The sequence below is a fragment of the Mauremys reevesii genome, linkage group 15 (assembly GCF_016161935.1).
Source record: "Mauremys reevesii isolate NIE-2019 linkage group 15, ASM1616193v1, whole genome shotgun sequence".
Taxonomy (NCBI): domain Eukaryota; kingdom Metazoa; phylum Chordata; order Testudines; family Geoemydidae; genus Mauremys; species Mauremys reevesii.
Window position 1 is genome coordinate 38,382,007 of NC_052637.1, and position 20,243 is coordinate 38,402,249.

At 37.7% G+C, this 20,243-nt stretch overlaps 1 protein-coding gene across 6 annotated transcripts in view; it reads left to right on the top strand.

Annotated features, from left to right (window-relative positions):
• CEP112 (centrosomal protein 112) overlaps positions 1–20,243 on the top strand; it is a 270,371-nt gene that overhangs the window by 187,746 nt on the left and 62,382 nt on the right. For 4 of the 6 annotated variants that reach the window (XM_039502349.1, XM_039502348.1, XM_039502347.1 and 1 more), the window contains 2 exons: positions 5,495–5,725; positions 16,670–16,741. In XM_039502349.1, coding sequence (XP_039358283.1) covers positions 5,495–5,725; positions 16,670–16,741 — 303 coding nt within the window. The remainder of the gene's footprint in view (positions 1–5,494; positions 5,726–16,669; positions 16,742–20,243) is intronic. The other 2 variants (XM_039502352.1, XM_039502350.1) reach the window with 1 other exon arrangement.

The following is a 20,243-nucleotide window of genomic DNA, read 5'->3' on the forward strand; positions in this document are numbered from 1 at the left end:
CTCCTTATGCTTAATATTTGATAATAGTTGATCAAACCATAGTTAAATCTTTCTTAAAGCTGTAAAATTTTGCATTAATTTCCTGCGATAGTTTTAAGATCCGTGTGTTTGCATGAGTCTCTCTCTCTCTCTCTCTCTCTCTCTCATAGCAAGTGGTTCACTTGTAATCCAGTACTGCCAGTGACTGAAGTGAGAGAGAGAAGGAGCCCTGGCTTGAGGATGTGGGTTGTTTTAAGGCAACTGAGGGAAGATTTTCGAGTCAGTTTGGAGAGATTAAATGTTTCTTTAAATCATTTTACTAGCAGTGACACTGCACCAAAAAATCTCCTCCAATCTAATTAATTTCTCTGCCTCATCTGTCTCCAGATTTTTTGCTGCTAGACCCAAATCTGCTTTTGTCATCTCTTATATCCAACATTAATGCTTCTTTGCATGTTAACTACTATTACTTTCCCTATATAACAAAAAGTTTGTTTTGTGCCACTAAGTTGGCTGATGCCTTTATTTCCAAATTAACAGATACATGACTGCATAGTACAGGGAACAATCACAGATGACACTGGAACTCGCCAGACCTCCATTTTGGCTCTACATATGTTTTATGAATATATTTTCATTGGAATCCACCAGGTTAGCCTTGGCTTCTAATCCACACACTTTCTTGGTATTTTAGGAGCTGTTTGAAAGATGTAATATTTTAAAGGTTTTTTTTGTTTGTTTTTAAGGGGGGAAAAAAACTCATACATAGAGATAATCAATAAAATTCCAGGCAGGCCTTATAATAGAGCAGTGCATTTAAAAATAAACATTGCATCTGTCTATCAAGAACTCAAAGCCCCAAATCCTATAGAAATGAAAACCATCTATTTTCACCAATATAACATTTCTTCTTTCAAATAGAAGCCAGTTACACTGTTAAAATTTAGTTTTAGCTCAAAGCCATAACAAATTTCTGAAATAATTATAAATGGTATATGATAGATTGTATACTGTTTTAGTATGTATACAAATTTAATTTTAAAAAGTTAACCATATACAGAGGAAAATAACAGAAAAGAATGCAGATTGCATTGTATAAATGAGGGGTGACCAACCTGAGCCTGAGAAGGAGCCATAATTTATCAATGTACATTTCCAAAGAGCTACAGTAACACGTCAGCAGCCCACCCCCCTCCTCCGCTCCCAGAGCCTCCTGCCCACTGGCAGTCCCACCAATCAGCACCTCCCACTCCCTCCCCGCACCTCCTGATCAGCTGTTTCATGGTGTGCAGGAGGCGAGGGGGAGGAGCGAGGACACAGCAGGCTCAGGGGAGGGGGCAGGAAGAGGTGGAGTGGGGGCAGGGCCTGTGGGTTGAGCAGTGAGCACCCCCCGGCACATTGGAAAGTTGGCGCCTGTAGCTCCAGCCCCAGAGTCGGTGCCTATACAAGGAGCCGCATATTAACTTCTGAAGAGCCGCACGTGGCTCTGGAACCACCGGTTGGCCACCCCTGATATAGATTATGTGTTTGAACTAATGCTGATGTAATTAACATGTGTAGCTAGTAGGTCATACTTTTGCACACACATAATGTACTTTCTACACGCGCACTCACACACACGATATACTTTCTCTCTACACACACACACAGAAAATGTATAACTTTAACACAAAGGGAATAATTCAATGAATAATCAAGAAAGTCTGTAAACAAAAAACAATCTTGTATAACAGCTTTCCAAGAAAGGTTAATACTTATATTAGAATAATTAATTTGGGGGCGTACACCAATGCACAATGCAGTATTTACGATTTAGTTATCAACTTTGGTTAGAAATGTACTTAGATTGTCTAGTACTTTTGTGAATGGAGCATTTCCTTTTTCTTCAAAGTTTACTAGATGCTAACATAGTTCTCAGATATTATGAAAGAATGTTAAACATTATTTATTTAGATGACTGTAAATGCCTACAGTATAAACATGTAACACACACACCTTTTAGGAATGAAGTACTTGAAGAGAAAAGTAGTACAGAGATCTAAAAGCAACCATGAGCATTCCAAACCATTCAGAATCTGTTTGGGCAGTTTATAACACAATCTTGTTCTGAAGCTTCTCACCAAACTTTAGCTGTAAAATCTTGAATTCAAATAGATAATTTCAAGATGATTACAGTAAGACTATTTGTACTTTTCACAATGAAAATCATAGTAATATTTTATATGTAAATATTCATTTTTAAACTTCTGCTATTGAATCATTTGAATGGTAGCAGCATTTATGTGTAGTAATTATTGGACATAGATTTAAAATCTAATTGATATGACATGTATGTGAATGGATCCCAGTGAACTGTTTCCTATGAGCTCTCTCTCTCTCACACACACACTCTCTCACACACACACACACACACACACACACACACACACAGAGTTTATAATCTTTCAGTGAACATGTTCTTGTTCAAAACTACCTATAAATAAAAAATGTTGGTTCATTACGGCATGTATTGTAATTCTTAAAATAAGAAAATTTTTACTTTATAATAGCAAGATGGAAATATATTGAAGGAAATGTTCATGAAAAACCTACTAAAAATGATTAAATCAATAAAAGAATAGTAGAATGCAATTCTTGTATGTCTCTCATTATCTTCTATTACTTTGTACTTTGCTTCCAAGGAGACAATCTGTTATCTTCTAAAGGAACTCAACATATGATAGACAAAAGTCAGGAATAATTGGACAATATCAAATGCAAAGCTTAGTTGAAATCATGACTCTTTTGAAAGAAATTCACATTTAGAAAATTACAGACCAGGGAAAGGAAGATGGAACAAGAATCCACATCATGAAAATTCTATTAATAGAAGCACTGTGTGTTTAGAAATATAGTATAACTCTGAATTAACAACACTTGGTTACCCACAATTCCTTTTTATCCAAATGGAGCCAGGTTGTCAGTGTCTTAATTATCTTGAAAAATCCCTTGATTATCCAGAACTCACTTGTCCAAATGTGTTCAGTGTTCCCATGACTAAGATGTCTGAAGCTGTATACTGATCACTTTATTCAGTCTTATTTACCGAAACAAGTAATGCCACAAAAGGGTACAAAATTGTGCGAATACATCCTTTTTAAAACCCCAAGAGATGATGGATAAAATGATATAAATTATATATTGGTAGATGAGTCTAACTTTGTGAAACTTACATTCTGAGGAGCTGGAAAAGAGTGAGATTGCTGAAAAAACAACTGAAGAGTGTGTAAGAAATTGTAAATCTAAAGTAGCAACTCCTACCATAACTGTATACCTTCAGCCTCTTCCAAGTGTAAGTTAGAACAATTTAGATCCCTGCAGCTTACTTACAGACATATAACTTTCACGCTTTGTATGTCACTTCTGAATTTGAAGTTAAATAAGTTACGTATAAGGGGTACCTATTAAATGCCTCCCAGTAAATACTACAAGGCTGTTAGTACTGTGGCTTTGTAATTTCCATCTTCTGAATGCCAGATCTGTGCAAAGCCTAAATCCTGGGCTGTAAGTTCTGTGTTATAATTAGGGTAGTCTGTTATTGCATCTGAGGACCTTTCTTTTGTAAAATTTTCAAATGCACCTAATAGGATTTAGGCTCCTAAGTCACTCTGCTACTTTTGAAAATGTTATCCTTTGCCTGAGACAAGTTAGATGAGTCTTGGCAGTTAATCAACCTCTGTCATCTGTTGTTGTGCGTTCTTTAAGTCTAACCAAGATTTGGAGATGCATGGGAATGAATTGGCTGGAAATGAATCTGGCCACGATGGAAGTGTTGCTGCTAGTTTTGGGAATTCACATAGAAAGAAGAAAGACTATGCCTGCACCTTTATCAATGTAGTTCTGAGCCTTGAGGTTTTGTTAAATTCTTCATGGCTTCTTGGTATGTAGATAATGATGGTCCTGTGTAGTGTCTTCTTCTATTAGCAGTCAGCCAGTCATCTTTCCTCTCAGATGCAGACCTTGCCACAGTGACCCATGTCTTTGCCATCTACAGGCTGGATTACAATAATGCACTCTTTTTTATGTGGCCTTTTATGAACCCTTAGGTGCTTCATCTTGTTCAGAACACAGTGGCCTGTCTTCCAATTGAGGAAAGTCAATATGCTTAGCTACATTGTCTGCACTGTCTACCTGTTCATTTCAGGGTATGGTTTTAGGCCTTAATGACCATACTGTAAGTCTTACAAGGGCTAGAACCCTGTTGTTTAAGTGGCTACGTTCCTTCATGACAGTTGGGGTCTGTTGGGTTGTGCCTGGAAATCAGTGGCAGAGTTCTCATGGTTAATGCTCCTTTTTCAAACTTAATTTTCATCAGAACCCAAATTTACCAAGCTTCATATCATACACCAAAGCTGTTTTGGTCAGTCATAGAATCATAGAATATCAGGGTTGGAAGGGACCTCAGGAGGTCATCTAGTCCAACCCCCTGCTCAAAGCAGGACCAACCCCAACTACAGTAAATCTTCCCAGCCAGGGCTTTGTCAATCCTGACCTTAAAAACCTCTAAAGAAGGAATTTTTTCATGATTTTGACAGCATTATTTTGTTTTTGATATCTACCTTTTTTGTTGTTCTTCTCTTGGATTGGATGTCTTTAACTAGGGTGGTTTTATGAACAGTAGGACTGATATATTTAGTTTTGAGCTCAGTATTTTTCTATTAATTGTGCTGCCCTTGCTAACCTTTGGCATGAACACTTTATCAGATCATAACTAAATCTAGAATAATATCCAGGGCCATCTTCCTCCAATTACCTTGCAAAAGACTTTAAGTTTCAATTTGATACAAGTTATTGTCATTGTTTAGATGCTCTACCCTAGCTAGGAATATGGTTTACACTCAGTAACTATCAGTTATAAGTGATTTTCATTTATGGTGGGTGAAGCACTGGTTGACCCAAATCCTGTTAATACATAAAAATCTTTTTTTAACATACACTAAAAAAATTTGCCGTGGGCATCACATGTTTGTATCTGCCTGACAGGTTCACAAACAGTGTTAGCGAGCCCTGGAGCTGCATCCTGTGTGTGTAGACTTTACTGAAGAAGTGTCTTAAGGAGGGATTTTAATAAGAAGAGGGTGGGGGCGTGGCACACTGAGATTGAGAGGAAATAGTATAGGAAAAGATACAAAGCCAGGACTGGAAGAATGAACAAAATGAATGGTAAAGCTGATTCTTTGGTGGAGTGAAAGGGAGGGTGAGTGGGTACCAAGTTTGGAACTCTACTTTGGCCCTAAAGCAGGCTTTTCTTGCTGGCTGCTGTGGCATTGCTGATAGCCTCCATCCAAACTTTGGCCAGAAGGAAGCTTTTCCCATTTGTCAGGGTAATAGAGAAAAGGTGAATCCTAAAGTGCAGATGAATTCTGATGGGAGGGAAGAAAGGGAACTCTTCTAGCTTGTTCCCTATCCTAGATGATAGTCTGATCAGAGAAGTCATACAAATGTTCTTCCTTTTTTTTTTTTTTTTAAATTTAAGATTATCCATGATATGGAGGCCCAAATCCACAAGCTGAGAGAAGAGCTTATTCAGGTAAATGCTCAGCGGAAGCAACAGTTGGTAGAGCTTAGCCTTCTGCGGGAAGAAGAAAAGCAGAGGGCTGCTCGGGATCACGAGACTGCAGTGAATAAGCTTAAAGCAGAGTCGGAAAAGATGGCCTTAGACCTGAAAAGGACACATGCTGCAGAGACAGAGATGACGTTGGAAAAGGTAAGAGATTCACATGATGTTACTACACAAACCTGGTTAGGTCAGAGCAAGTGAGGGACAATGAATCCGAAGTGACACACTCTATAACAAATTATACAAATCAATAACAGTTGTGAGATCACTTAAATAAAGGAAACTGCTACAGCTCAGAGTTTGTCAAATCGTATGGCATTCAGGGCTGGAGGGGCTCAGAGTTTTGAGGTCCTTGAATGAAAGGCTTCTGTGATAACAAAATGCAGATTTCATTATGATAATTACTATTGTTTTGACTAGCCTTCTTCCCCAGCAGAGTGCCACACTCTAACAGAAGTAGCAGTAGGATCAAAACACCAATCTAGTAGTTTAAGTAGGGGGAAATGGTAGACCAGAATAACAGCATGATTTGAAATGCAGCTTCAATCCAGGATGGGGTTGACAAGGGAGATCCTACTTTATTAATCCATGTATTTTGCTCTGTCAAAAAACAGTTTAAGGGGGAAAGTTCAGGATACAAGTATCTGGATATAAATTGCCTTCAGTATAAAAGGGAAAGCTTTTGTGTGCTTGTTTTTGTTTTAGTAAGTAAGGACTTAGAGATCAATTTTGTGGAGTGGGGAGGAGGGAAGGTTGGGAAGAGGGGTGTGAAATGTTTAAGTTTGGGGATTCATGTTTTAAAACACACTGGTGTTTTCTCCCACTTTATGCTCAACCAGTTCATTCACAGTATGACTCAGTGTATGGCTGTTTTTGGCTGAATGTTGACTCCTTTTTATGGGCTTCACGTTCATTCAGCAGTGAGCAGGTATTTTTGATACAAATCAGCAAGATTTGAAATACTTAAGGACAGGAACACAAAGAAATGAACTCTGATAGAAGTGTGAAAACCTCACTGCTATGTGATATAGAAATAAAAATGGTTAATTATATGTTATGATACTAATATTTTAGAAAACCGTGTATTCAAAACTCTCTGTACATTTTAAATAATGTCATGCTTATAAAAGATGGTATTTTGAATTTCCTCAGTAACATTTTACAAATTCTTTAAAAAATTGCTATGTACGTTTCTCCATTTCCTGTCCTTTAGATGTATTTATGTGATCATTTACCAGTGTTGTCAGCTAACAGCATCACCATTTCCCTTAGGATGTTGGCTCATTGGCACTAAGGAACTTTCATATACATATTTCAGCTTTTCTTGTATCCATTTACTCAGCTGAGATTGGATCCAACCTCTATGTCCTGGGTGAAATCTAGACTGTTAATTGGAGTGATTCAATTTGTTTGGTGCTGCAGAGACTAAATCACAAGTCTTGTAGGTATTCAGTTCACAGTACTGGTGACTGTACTGCCAAATTAAAGCAAAATCTTTAATATCTTTTGCCAGTATGTAGTCATAAGAACCAAGTCAGAAGATAGATATTGCTAGATATTTAAGTATAGATAGCAGTAACATTGAAGGTTGAGATTTTCAAAAGAGAGAAGCTCGGTGACCAAGTTTCAATGGGATATGAGTGACTAGCTTCCTTAAGCTCCTTTGCACATCCCAATATAGAGCCTGATCCTGAAAACAGTTATGCATGTGAGTAACTTCATTCAGGTCCATTGCAGTCAATCTGACTATTCATATGATTAAAGTTATTCATGTGCATGTTTGTAGGATTAAGTGTTTAATGCAGATGGAGTAGTAACTAATGAACCTGGTGTTTTAAATAACTATGGCTCTGTTCCTTCAAACACTTATGTACATGCTTAATTTTTCTACTGTGAGTAATCTCACTAAAATGTCACTTATTTGTGGTAATATTGTTAAGCTTGTTGGTAAGGGTTTGCAAGATCAGTGTCTTATTCTGTATTGAGGTGTTTGTTTTTTTCTTGTTTTAAAAATATCACCATTATTGGATTCTTATTTAGGAGGAATAAATTCTTACCTAGCCTGCTGCAGCTTTTAATGGCGTAATCAGCATATAGTTATCTAGAAAAGATCACCAAGACTTTAAAATCTATTTTATAATATTTTCAGTTCCTCAGAAAAGAAAATAATTGTCATCAAAGGACATGTTTAAACATTGTGCTAAACTAAAATGAAAACTACTTGATGTTTAAAATAGGCCATGTCTGTATGTAAGCATACAGTTGTTTTAAATATTTTAAGATGTATTAGTGTGGTAAATTCCACATTTGATTACAAAATGATACAGCGCAACAAAAAATAAGACTATGCATATACTGTTCCAACGGTCTTTGTGAAATTGACATTTCATTTACCTGCATCAGGTTCTTGGTCCGTAATTTTAAACGGTATTCTGAGGATTATGTTGGAAATCTGCCAGCCTGAAGCCATTAAATGGCTATGATCAACAATTCAGAATCTTTTTTGAATGTAAGGAAAGCTCCACTTGGCATAATTATTTAAAGCCAAGGTCACAGAAAGTATTTAAACCTTTGAAATTCATAATTAAAGGATTAATATTAACTCATGAAGACATTGTCATTTTTGCTTAAAAATGGAATTTGAATCTCAATTATTTTCTTTCTTTGATCTTTTTTTTACATTAATAGTACAGCAAAAGAAAAAAAGTTAACTTCTTTACATCCCTAAATTAAAGTTACAAATAATCCTTAAACACTTCAGAGGAAAATATTCTTAATAGTCTTGAATCACCATTACTGTCAAAAAATATTCTTTTAAAACTTTCAGTTGAATTTTTTTCATTTTCCAAATAAAATTACATGAAGACATTTCTAATTTTAATGTACATTAGATGGCATTACATTTTAAGGGAATATGTTTATCATTTAGCCTATTTCTTCATTTCTAATTTATGATTGGGAGATAATGTGCTGGGGGAAAAAAATATTATTTTGTGAGGAAAAGGAGTTTTACATATTCCTGTGCAAGCAACCATGAGCTACCTCTGTTCATTCCTACCCTATTTCACCTCTTTGTACAGCCCAAGCTCAGGGCTCTGCAAAGAGGCCACCCAGGTCCCAAAGGAGTTTGGAGGAGACCTCCATTTTCAGCTGAAAAGTGAAAATGATAGTGTTTACCAAACTGAAATGAAATTCTGACACAATTGAAGTCAAGGGAGCGTTTGCAGAGATTTTTTTATATAAAAGAAAAGAAAAACAACTTTAATAATAGCCCACATACTGCTTCTTTTAAAAAGTAACTTTCCTTCTGAGGTTTTGAATTTTTTAGCAAGTCTTGTTACCTTTAAGTTGTTATGGAGGAAATGAAAGGAAAGTTTTGTTTGTTTTTGTTCATGTTTTGTCTTCTAAGGTTTATGTTCTTCTATTTACTTGATTATATATGGTTCCAAGAACTGCTAGCTGAACCTCAGAAGTTTTCGTGGGTCTGGTTTTGGTTTGGAAAAGATCATATGAACATCCAAACTTTCAGAGGCTCATTCCTTTCCCAGGTGAAGGGATTCATTCCCGTGTGGCCTTATATTCTGTGCAATATTGATTTCTCTGTGTGTTGGTTTCAGGGGTTTATGGATTGGCACTCCCCTGATCAGGATCACAATGGGAAAAGTTTTCTAAAATTTCAGTGAAGACCTTAAAGAAGAAAGAGAATTTATAGAGGCATGTCATTCACATACTTTTGCTTTCTCAATAACACTGATGCAGAATGGGAAAAAAAGTCTAAGAGAATAAGCTTTATTGATAGCACCCTGCTCATGAGTATGAACAGATGTGATCTCATGTAATGAAACATGTGGGATTAATTTGATGTTGCTTGCTACCAGCAAGATTTTCATGTAGAAGAGATGTTACTTTCTTATTCTTCAGGCTTCTCTTGTGGATGGATGATTAATTGATACTTAAGGTCCATTGAACTTTGTATTGCAAATTGCAAGGCTGGGAATTAATGAGATGTTACTGTTCAAACCAGACATGGCTGGTAAACTTAAACAAGCAGGGGATTTTGCCAGTTTCCAATTTTGCCAGTTTCTTTGTATTGATTAAATGGGGGTGATGATGGCACTTTATTAGCATATAGCAGAGCTAAATACAGATTATATTAGTTTGTAAATGGCAGGCCCTTATATGTAATTCTGATTTTGTATTTTTAATGATACTCTCTATAATGAGGTAAACATGTTTTAGTTCGTTGGGGCTGTATATATTTTGGTATTTCTATTATTTAGAGTCACATACTGTCTCATCTTACCTTCTGAGATAAAGAAAATTAATATTTTAATTTCATTATATTTTGGTAGTATTTAATGCATGATTAGAGTATTTTAGCCACTGATGCCTATAAGGCTGCTCCGTAATAATATTTAAGTGAAATTTTAAAAGTATGAAGCTAACAGTAACTATCTGTTTATAATTATTTCATCTTAAAATTAGATTAATCAATAGGAAGGATAAAATATTGTGCTTCCTGGAAAAAGTCCTTATCGGGCAGCCAGATGAAACTGTGTAATCCACATTGTAAAGAAAAGAAACAAGTCACCTGTTATGGAACAAAAAAAAAAAGTCCATAATTTTCCACTGACCTTACTCTATAGCTGGCATTATTTTCATGTAACCCCGCTGTGAGGTGTTTTTCTGAAATGTGAGCTATTAGAGATGTAAATGTTTTGGAACTGGCTTACCATTTCTGTCCCAGACAAATCACAGCTCTGTTTGACATCTCCATGCCTGTTCTCTTTGGGGGAAATTCTGCTCTATGTACTATTAAAAGCACTGAATAGGGTGCTTTCCATCGCCTGGGATTTCCAGAAGGAATTCTGTCTGAACCAGCCAGAATTCCTGTCAATGTGTCTGCTGCAGCAATCCTGAAAAAGGTGCAGCATCCTCCATCTCTGCTCCTGGCTAGTTCTATTGATCATTGTGAAGGAATGGGGGTGATAGCATGGCTTTTAGTTTGCCCTGCCTTCCCCCTTTTGGGCAAGTGACCACAGTGTGCGAGGAGGGAGCAAGGTGCTCTTTGAGTCTGTAAAACCCCACCACAGTAAGAGGAGGAGGAGTAGCAACTTGTATCCCCTCTGCTTGCGCACACTTGTGGAGTTGCTGGTCAGAATCAGGCCATTTCTGAGGCTCTTTTGTTATATTTATTCGTGCCTGAAGATGCTCTAAAATATTTTGATTATGTAATTTACTTTTATTCTATTAAATTGGAAAGAGATTTTTAATACCTTTTTATGCTCTTGCTAATTTGGGACTTGATCCTGTGCACCTTTACTCATGCAGGTAGTAATATTGAAGACAATGGTGTAAAAATAGATTTACATAAGAACATAAGAATGGCCACAGTGGGTCAGACAAAAGGTCCATCAAGCCCAGTATCCTGTCCTCTGACAGTGGCCAATGGCAGGTACCCCAAAGGGAATGAACAGACAGCTTATCATCAAGTGATCCATGCCCTGTCACCCAATCCCAGCTTCTGGCAAACAGAGGCTACGGACACCATTCCTGCTCATCCTAGCTAATAGCCGTTGATGGACTTATCCTCCATGAATCTATCTAGCTCCTTTTTGAACCCCATTATAATATTGGCCTTCACAACACCCTCTGGCAAGGAGTTCCAGAGGTTGACAGTGTGTTGCATGAAAACGCAGGTTTGAGCACTTAGTTATATGGGCCTTTTCCCCACGAGATTCTAAAAGCCCTGTTCACTGCAGGGGTTAAACTGCGGTTGATCATTGCAGAGGTGCACAAGTTAAGGGGAGGACACATGAGCTTCTGCTCTGGTAGTCTTGTCCCCTCCCCTCTGTGTGAGTAGGAGCAGTCATGAGTTCAGTCCCTTACTATCCTGAGAGCATGAGTGTAACCATGCAAAAAGGACCAGGAGGAGGCTTACACTGTTCCTTCCTAAAGGGGGACTGAAGCAGGTGGGCTTCCCAGTAGCTTCTGTTGGGGCAGCTCTAACACAAACCTTTGCATAATAGGCACAATCTAGCCATATACATAATGGATTACTGAAAGGTGGCAGCCATTTATCAGTGCACAACACCACCATAATAGTTCAGGACAGAAAGTGTTACTGCAGTTAGACTCTGACCAGCCATGTTACACATAAATCAGTCCAAGATATTGGCATGGAGAGTTGAAATTGTTTGTCATGTCCTTGTGTCTTCATTTATTTTCATGACATCCATTGTTACACTCAAACATAACAGAACCTGAAAGATTACCAAAATTTCTGTAATCAAAAGTAATAAAAGATTATTTCTGGGAAGTGGACCATTTTAATTGCACTGATTTGATTAAAAAATGAAACAACCCCTCCGCCCAGGTACAGATTTTATTTGCTTCCTCTTTAACATATTTTATGTGTCAGTTGATTATATTATTATAGTATATGATGACTGTTTTGCATTGTAAGTTACACCCACGTATGAAAAATATTAGACATAGGGTGTTTAAAAAATAAATACATTAGAGATGCTTACTACTGTTGTGTGGGCTGCACTAATGACTAATTTCAACAATAGGGTGACAGATGTTATAGGTTGTATCAACAACACTTATGGCATAAACACTAGTCAGCCAGGTGTAACATACTATACAAAGCTTGTGTATATTTTCAAGTTTGCCAGAAATTATTAAAAGAAAAAGGAGAGCTGCATTTCTAAGTGCGTGCAGATGTGAATTTTGGCTAACATAGCTGTTTGTAACATTCATCTGTGGTATTTTCTTGGCAAAGAAAATGAGTATTCAGAAAGCATGACCCTAACAGACCAGTAGACATGCTAACAATACTCTAAGGAAGCAACCTTGGAACACTGAACCTAACTCATAAAACAGTTATATCTTTGATACATATAAAAATACATACAGTGTGGAGCTGAAGTGTTTTTTTTCCCTGCATTTGAATAATTTCCATCTTGAGCTTTTTGTTGATTGCGTTCCTGGAGTCTAATAGACATTTTGATTCCTTTTATCAAATGTTTGTTCAGATTTAAGGACTGTCTGTCTATTTCTTTCTCACTGCTACTTTCATTCCAGAGAGGAAGTATGTTTCTCTATGTACACACCCTGTTTAACACATATGATAATTAAAATTGTAAGATGAAGTTAGAGCCACAAAGAGAAAGAATAGTCCAGTAGTTAAGGTGCTAGCCTGGGACTCTGAAGAAAGTGAAAATCAATGCGACTTGGGCACCTAAAAGCCTAATTCACTTTTGAAAATGGGGAATAGGTGTCTAAGTCACTTAGACCTGGCAATGCTGAGCAGAGCAATGCCTAAAATACCTTTTAAAATGTGGGCTTCTGTGTCTCAGTTCTTCATCTGTAAAAAGGGATAAGAGCACATTCCTACCTTGGAGGGTAAATAAATTAAAGATAGTGAGGCATTCAAATACTACACTGCTGGGGGCAATTGTGAGTACTTAAGTAAATAGATTTCACTGATGGCAGATGGTTTGTTATATGTATCTTGAGGATCTGGTGAAATATGTATCCTTATTCACAGTTATTTTTTGTTTACTTGATGGATATCATGAGGTTTAGTCTGGAACATGTATCTTCATTAAAATCAGACATAAATTATCACTTTTCCCTCATGCATGCTTGCTTTACAGTAGTCTTTTAGAAAAGCACAGGAAAAACGGAGACATGTTTTGCTTGGTTCTCGCACATAAGCTATAATTTCAATACAATTATGAAACAATTCAGTTTGTGGAGCTGGGCATGTGAGCTGGCAGGTAACTCAGCCAAAGCTGCACAATTCAGTTTTATTGATTTAAATGATGTAACAGTTGTTTGGATTTTTTTCTTCTTTTTTATGCTTATAAAGTCCTGTATTTTATAGCTATTACAATCACGAAATATACCTCCAACAGGATTCACTCTATAAACCGTGTTAAGATCAGGATGTAGGCACATAGTGTTCTGAGTTCATATTATCTTTCAAGAATGGTAGCATTTAAATAAAAGTTAGGTACCCAGGAAATTCAGAGGTAAGGTTAAGCTTACAAGAAACACAAACATTTCAACATATGTAAATTCATCTAAGATGCCAAACTTACTTAACTCTGTCCCTAGAGATGGTCATTTCCTAACTTCTCTTTTTGTGTTTTTATAATTATTTTGTAACATGCTGTTTTTGTAAAAAGGACTTTTCCTAAGAACTTTGAGGTGTACAGTGTGCTGCTTACATTTTGAACAACTTCTGTTCCTGTGCAGTTTAATTTGCAGGTGGAGTTTTAGAAATGTACATCACAGATAAATGGCTTCATCTCTCTATTTGTTAACTTGTTAGCTCTGTATTTAATGACACTTGGATCATTGGGTTCGCAGGTTCAGTTGTAAAGCCCAATCCAGCTGGGTACTGAACACTTTCATCGCCTTACAGGATTGTCTCCTTTGTATGGAAAGAGAAATCCTTGCCATGGAATATGATTGATCTAATACAGAATTTGTACATCAGTGTTTTCCTGTGGAGCGTATCTGACCATAAAAAGGCCATAGTTGGAATAAACATTGTGATTAAAGTATGCCTTTGTGGTCAGTGATAAAATGAAACTATATACAGTAGATAGTGTACACTGCCTTTCTGATTTCTTCAGGGTATTGCTAATGGGATGGATTTAAGATAGTTTTGGAAATTTAATTGAATTTCCATACTTTCAAATGTTTGGGTTTTTTGTACGTTTAAACTTAGATACTCAGGAAATTTAGAATATTTTTAAGCACTAATCTTTTAAGGTAATATGCATTCAAAACAGATATGTAATTTCAACCTTAACAAAAGTTTTTGCGTTGGAATTTCCTTTCCTTTTAGTTGCCTTAAGGTCTAATGAAGACAAATTCTGGTCTTGCAGACCCTAGGAGTTCCACAAGAGGGAACCCTGGTCCAGCAGACCTTAAATGGTTCACTGAAGAGGGAATGCCAACTTGGTTTGCTGGCCATGAAATCTTCTAATGGCCACTGGACTGGTCTCTCCTAAAATCTGCAGGATGGTGAAAAAAATGTATCAGCACAGTAGTTTGGGGTCAGCAGAACCAGATGTAAAAACCCTCCTGCTGCTAACCCCTAGCCCCAATTGAGCAAGTCCTGGGCAGTGAAAACCCCCAACCCTGCCCCTTCTACTGCATCCTGCTTCCTCCTCTGCTTCTCAGTTGACCTCCCGCTGCTCCTGGAAGGTATCACAGGAAATGAATGATCTGCTGCCCTCCTCCTGCTGCCCTCCTGCTGCTGCTCCCTAACTTGGGGGTCAGAGAAGTTCCTTTATATGCCCCTCCGTACAGTGCTCAACATCTCAGCACCGACCCTTTCTCCAGACTCCAGTCCTGAGACTCAGGCTTCTGGATACCACAGCTTTCCAGCTCCATCCAAGTTGCTTTCCCCAGAGGACCTTTTCATCCCAGAGGAACTGGCGTTTCCCCTGTGACAGACCTCTATGAAAGCACCTTCCCTGGTACAGCTCAGACACCTTGCAACCAGAGTCCTCCAGGACTGAACCCCGACTGGACTTCTGGCATCTATCCTATAGCTGATGTTCCCCCTTTCAGCCCAGGACTCTGAGATTTTGGGCAGGGCTCTTTCTTATCACACCCCACTGAGCCAGTATTCTGAAGAGGATCTTCCAGACCCCACCAGATGCCCTATATCCAGGAGTTATGCGTATCCATGGGGACCCCTCTCCATCTGCTTACTGTAGGCTAACTGGCATCCCTGGGGTCACCTTGGTGAACAATTTTGTAGTGTACCAGCCAGAAAGAGACCACAATACCCACCAGTACTGCATCTCTCATAGACATCTCTTGGCCAACCTGATGATGGCCCTCCAGTACCTTATGCCCCTTCAGCACTAGGAGGCACTGGAGAACAGCAGTATAAGTATTTGCTGTCATTGGTTGCTTTAGCAAATGAGGGTAATCCGAGGCGCGATTATTGCTAGTTGTTAACTTCTTGACTTTCTGCTATAGATTTTTTTTCTCTTTGGTGTTTACTCCTCCCTGTCAAATATTCATGTCATTGGCATCTCTTCCATAACTTCTTAATGAATCACAATACCTCTCTGTTTTGGTGTGATTCGTAATTATTAGGCAAAAATAAAGATGAGATTTTACTCTGGGCAAACTTCAAAGCATCCATAAGCCACCAAAAAATTCCCTAACTTCCTCTCTGAGCCATATTATTATCTGGACACCTCTAAAATCTGCAGTGACTGTGTAAGTCCCACCATGGGCTTTTCCTTTTTAGCATAGTGAGACTATGGTCCTCCAGCCATTAACCTCTGCCAGGCTTGTAATGGTTGACTCTTTCATCTCCTTTGGTAGCCATTGTCTGATATTTTCCAGCAGTCCCTCATCTAGGAATGAGCAATCTAACATGGATTTTTCATCTTCTCCAGCACTCTAGCACAACTTTGAGTCTTCTAAGGAGGAATGCTTGGAGCTGCCTAAGAGCGAGTTCATTGCCACAATTATGTATGAGTTAGAGAATGAACAGGTACATCTCCAGATAACCCCTACATGTCCAGCATTCCTTCTCCCTAGATGAGTTTAGCCTCTAAGAATAAGGATACTTAGATGCAATTTCTTGGAGGAGAAAAATAGGTGAGCTTTCTAATGAGTGGAGCTCCCAAAATATATTGCCTGCACACTCCCACCCTACCAGTCCCTGTTCTTCAGAGACTGCATGCTGGACAGGAACTGATTGAGGATGGGGCACTGTACCTCCTCTAGGTGGTGCTAGTATTGGTGCATATGCTGATTTATCTTGGGGTAACTGCTTTTAACAGCTCTTATTTAGCATAGATCTGCATCGGCAATATAGTCATAGACTGCTACTGTTAAGTAACCTACGTACTTTTCTGCTGCAGTTTATCTATCATTGGCATAATTTATGTTTACATAGTTCCTTTAAAACCTTTTAGCAAAAAGATGGTTAAAAATGAATATACATCGTTTGATATTATGTGATAGAACGTGTTAGAGTATTAGTGAAAATAGGGTTTATACCCCTCCTACTTTCCCATTTCTTTTACCATTTGCCCTCAGGGAGGGGCATCTCCAAGCAACCAAATCAGAGCAGTGTGGCTTCGGCAGAGACTAGAGATGGCATCATCTACAGTGAGTGGCCTTAAGATCAGTAGACTTATATAAGGAATTTTATAAATGAAACACTGGTGACCATAATGAAGATGTAGTGTGAATCTCCCTTGATATGAGTAACCAAATTAACCACTCATTGCACTGACACCCTGATTTTCCTCTTGGACAGCAATTAAATTCGTCGTATAAAATGAAGATATATATTCCCTCTCTATACAGTGAAGTATTGAAGTGGTTCTGCATTGTATAGATGCTGTTGCCTGCGTCTGCCCATATGGAATTTAAAGATTCTAGAACTCTTACCAAAAGAATAACCCTATTGTTTTGTTGTTCTGTACCATGTAATATCTCTTGAATACATCACTTCTTTTTGTCTGCCTTACTGTTCCTGAGCAATAACTTCCTTATTTTAGTTGTGTTGTACAATCCATGTATGTTTACTTATATATGGCCTTGGAGCGATTCCAACATACTAGCATAGTGATTCATGAATTAACACATTTATACTACCAAAAGTGAGCATGAAACTTTGGCTTTGATGGGAAAGTGTCTTTCCAAAGCTTAAAAGACCTAGGGAAAAAAAGTTTAATTTAAAAATGAAATTACATCATCCCATAGGGAAGCTATTTGGAAAAGTCTTCAATCTGCACCAAACTTCAAAAATAATATTCGAGAATAATCTCTCCGTGGTACTTTCCTCAAGTGAGACTAAACAACATTTATGGCGCTATCCCAAGGACTTACTGGAGGTATTTCAGAGCAGTAGTCTCGTTTGTTCATACATAGTGGGATTGTGCTTTCAATACTTGCTCTTTTAAAAAAAAATCCTTTTTTGCCCATACTTCATGCTGCCACATGGATTTAAAACTGGCTGGAGAGCTACTAACAAAGAGTAATGATATAAATGTCATTGTAATAATGTATATGGAGTTGTCTGCTAGGGTACTGTGCTGATCAGTGTTAGGGCTGGTTTTATTTAACATTGTCATTACTGATCTAGGTAGGAGGACAAACATCACTTTAATTAAATTCACAAATAATACCATAGCACTGAAAATTACATTGACTGATGTTCTGGGACTTCGTTATGTCTCTCTGAACAATTGTCAAAAAAGTGCTACTAGATGGAGGAACCATTGACAGTTATAAAGTTTCATTTCCATCGATGTAAAGCATTCACTTGTTTAGGGTAATACAAGGAGGTGTAATTAACAATAATGGGAATAAGCAAATAATATTCTAATTAATTTCAGTGGATGTTTCCTGTGTGTGGCGTGTACAAGGAGAGGCTCTTTTTACTTATTTTTAAAATGCACACACAAGAATTTGTTCAAGAAGTTGACCCCTTAAACCACCCCACAGTTATGATATCCATGTGAGAAGAGGTGTGCCAAAAGCTAGCATTATGGTGCTAAATTTTCGGAAGGGTGATTTAAAAAAATTAAAAGGAAGCCAAATAGTACCTAAAAGAAATGAAATAATTAGAACAAGAATGGAACCACTTAAGCTACCATACTGGCATCTCAAGAGACATATCTACCCCTATGGAAAAAAGGAAGAAGCAAGGAAAAGAACAGTAAGACTAAATGATGAAGTATGAGAGAATATTTAAGCCAAAAAGATACACTTCAAGAAGTCCTGTGCCGGTATGTCTACATTATGGACCTTATGGTGGCACAGCTGTGCCACTACAACTGCGCTCCTGTAAGGTCTCCCGTGTAGCCACTCTTTGCTGGCAGGAGAGGCTCTCCTGTTGACACAGCGCTGTCTGCACCAGCACTTTTGCCAGTGAAACTGTCAGTCAGGGGCATGTTTTTTCATACCCCTGACCAACAAAATTGCACTGACGAAAGTGGTAGTGTAGACAAAACCTAAAACTCACTTGCAGAGCAACAGATTGTAATTAAGTCTAAGCAAGTGTTAGGGGAATTTAACTTGCACTACCTTATGCTTCACTTCCGAACATAGCCTTATGACTTTATCATAGGACCTTTCTCTCAACATGCTTAAATATACTCCATCTCATATTACTCAACTTTTTTGGTTTGCAGGGGTAGGGGGTTATTAACAGGTAGCAACCTGATCTAAATGTGTTGGTTTGATAATATTAAGATAATGAAACACATTCTTCCCATTTCTTTGCATTATCTTTACACACTTCCTGTGGTGCCCTTTCTGGAAATTTAGTCTGAAATTTCAAAACTTCATCCTTTACATATATCGATAAGCACGTCAGTTCAGAAAATGTTAGGGTTGATATCTGAATCTTGACCTTTCTAATCACAAACTACACTGCTGATTTTCAATTAATAATTTCATATTGCAGAATTACTATTTATTCCTACTTCTTCCAGTGTCTTTTTCCTTTCCTACTTAACCAGTATCTCTAATACACTAATTTTAACTGGCATTCCATGACTACTTGGCTTCCTTTAGAGTCTTTTATCAAGGACTTTATCAAAGTCTTTTAAAAGGTCCAAATAAATTATTTCTGTAACTTCTCCTTTATTCACTATTTTGTTGTCTCCTTCAAAGAAGTCTGAGAGTTTGGAGAGGTGCAGTTTTTATCTACAGAAGCTGTGGTGATTTGACCCTGTCTTACCATTCTTCTCTATTTATAATTTATAATTACTGGTAATTTGCCTGGTTTACTGGTTTGTAATTCCAGGATGAGCCTAGTTCTTTTTATAAAGATAAGGACAACACTGGCTACTCTCCAGCGTAGTAGCTGATTGAGATGCAAGATTAAATTTTTTTTAGCAGCTCAACCAGTTCATTCTTAAATTCCTTCAAAATTGTTGAATGACTACCAACTGGTGGTAGTGTAATTTAGAGGAGAGGTCCTGTAACTGGTTCCTTGTGAGTGGACCCCATGCTTGTATGGAGCCACATAAATTTCAGTGTGTTCATTTGCATGATCTGATCTGATGATAAAATATCATTTAGCTTAAACATCTTTTCTTTTGACATCTCACCATCTGACAATCCCTCATCTTATTACATGGAATAAATAAGTCTGGGTAGATATCTCACCAACATCCTGTACGATAAACACACAGGGTAGATGAAGTAATATCGTTTATTGGACCAACGTCTGTTTGTGAAAGAGATGCTTTCAAGCTTCTTCAGGTCCTTTCAGCAGCAGACATTGGTCCAATAAAAGGTATTACTTAACCCACCTTGTCTCTCTAATATCCTTGGATCATCATGGTTGCAACGAAACTGCAATGAACGCACAAGTCATTTAGCTTCTCTGCAATCTCTCTATTCTCCTTGAGTGCTGCCTTTACTCCATAGAGTAATGTAGCAGGCACACTACTCTTTTAGGCTTTCTGCTTTTGATATTTAACAAATGAGACTGCATTTTATCATATGGAATTTGTACATGTTCTTGCTTTGTAAATATTCATTTGGATATCTAAATTATTCACTGTGGTTTTCTTTTTAATATAGTTTTCTGTTTAATAGTGCACACTAATGCAAAGCATCTGTTTGCCCCATACATTTATACTTGGGTAGC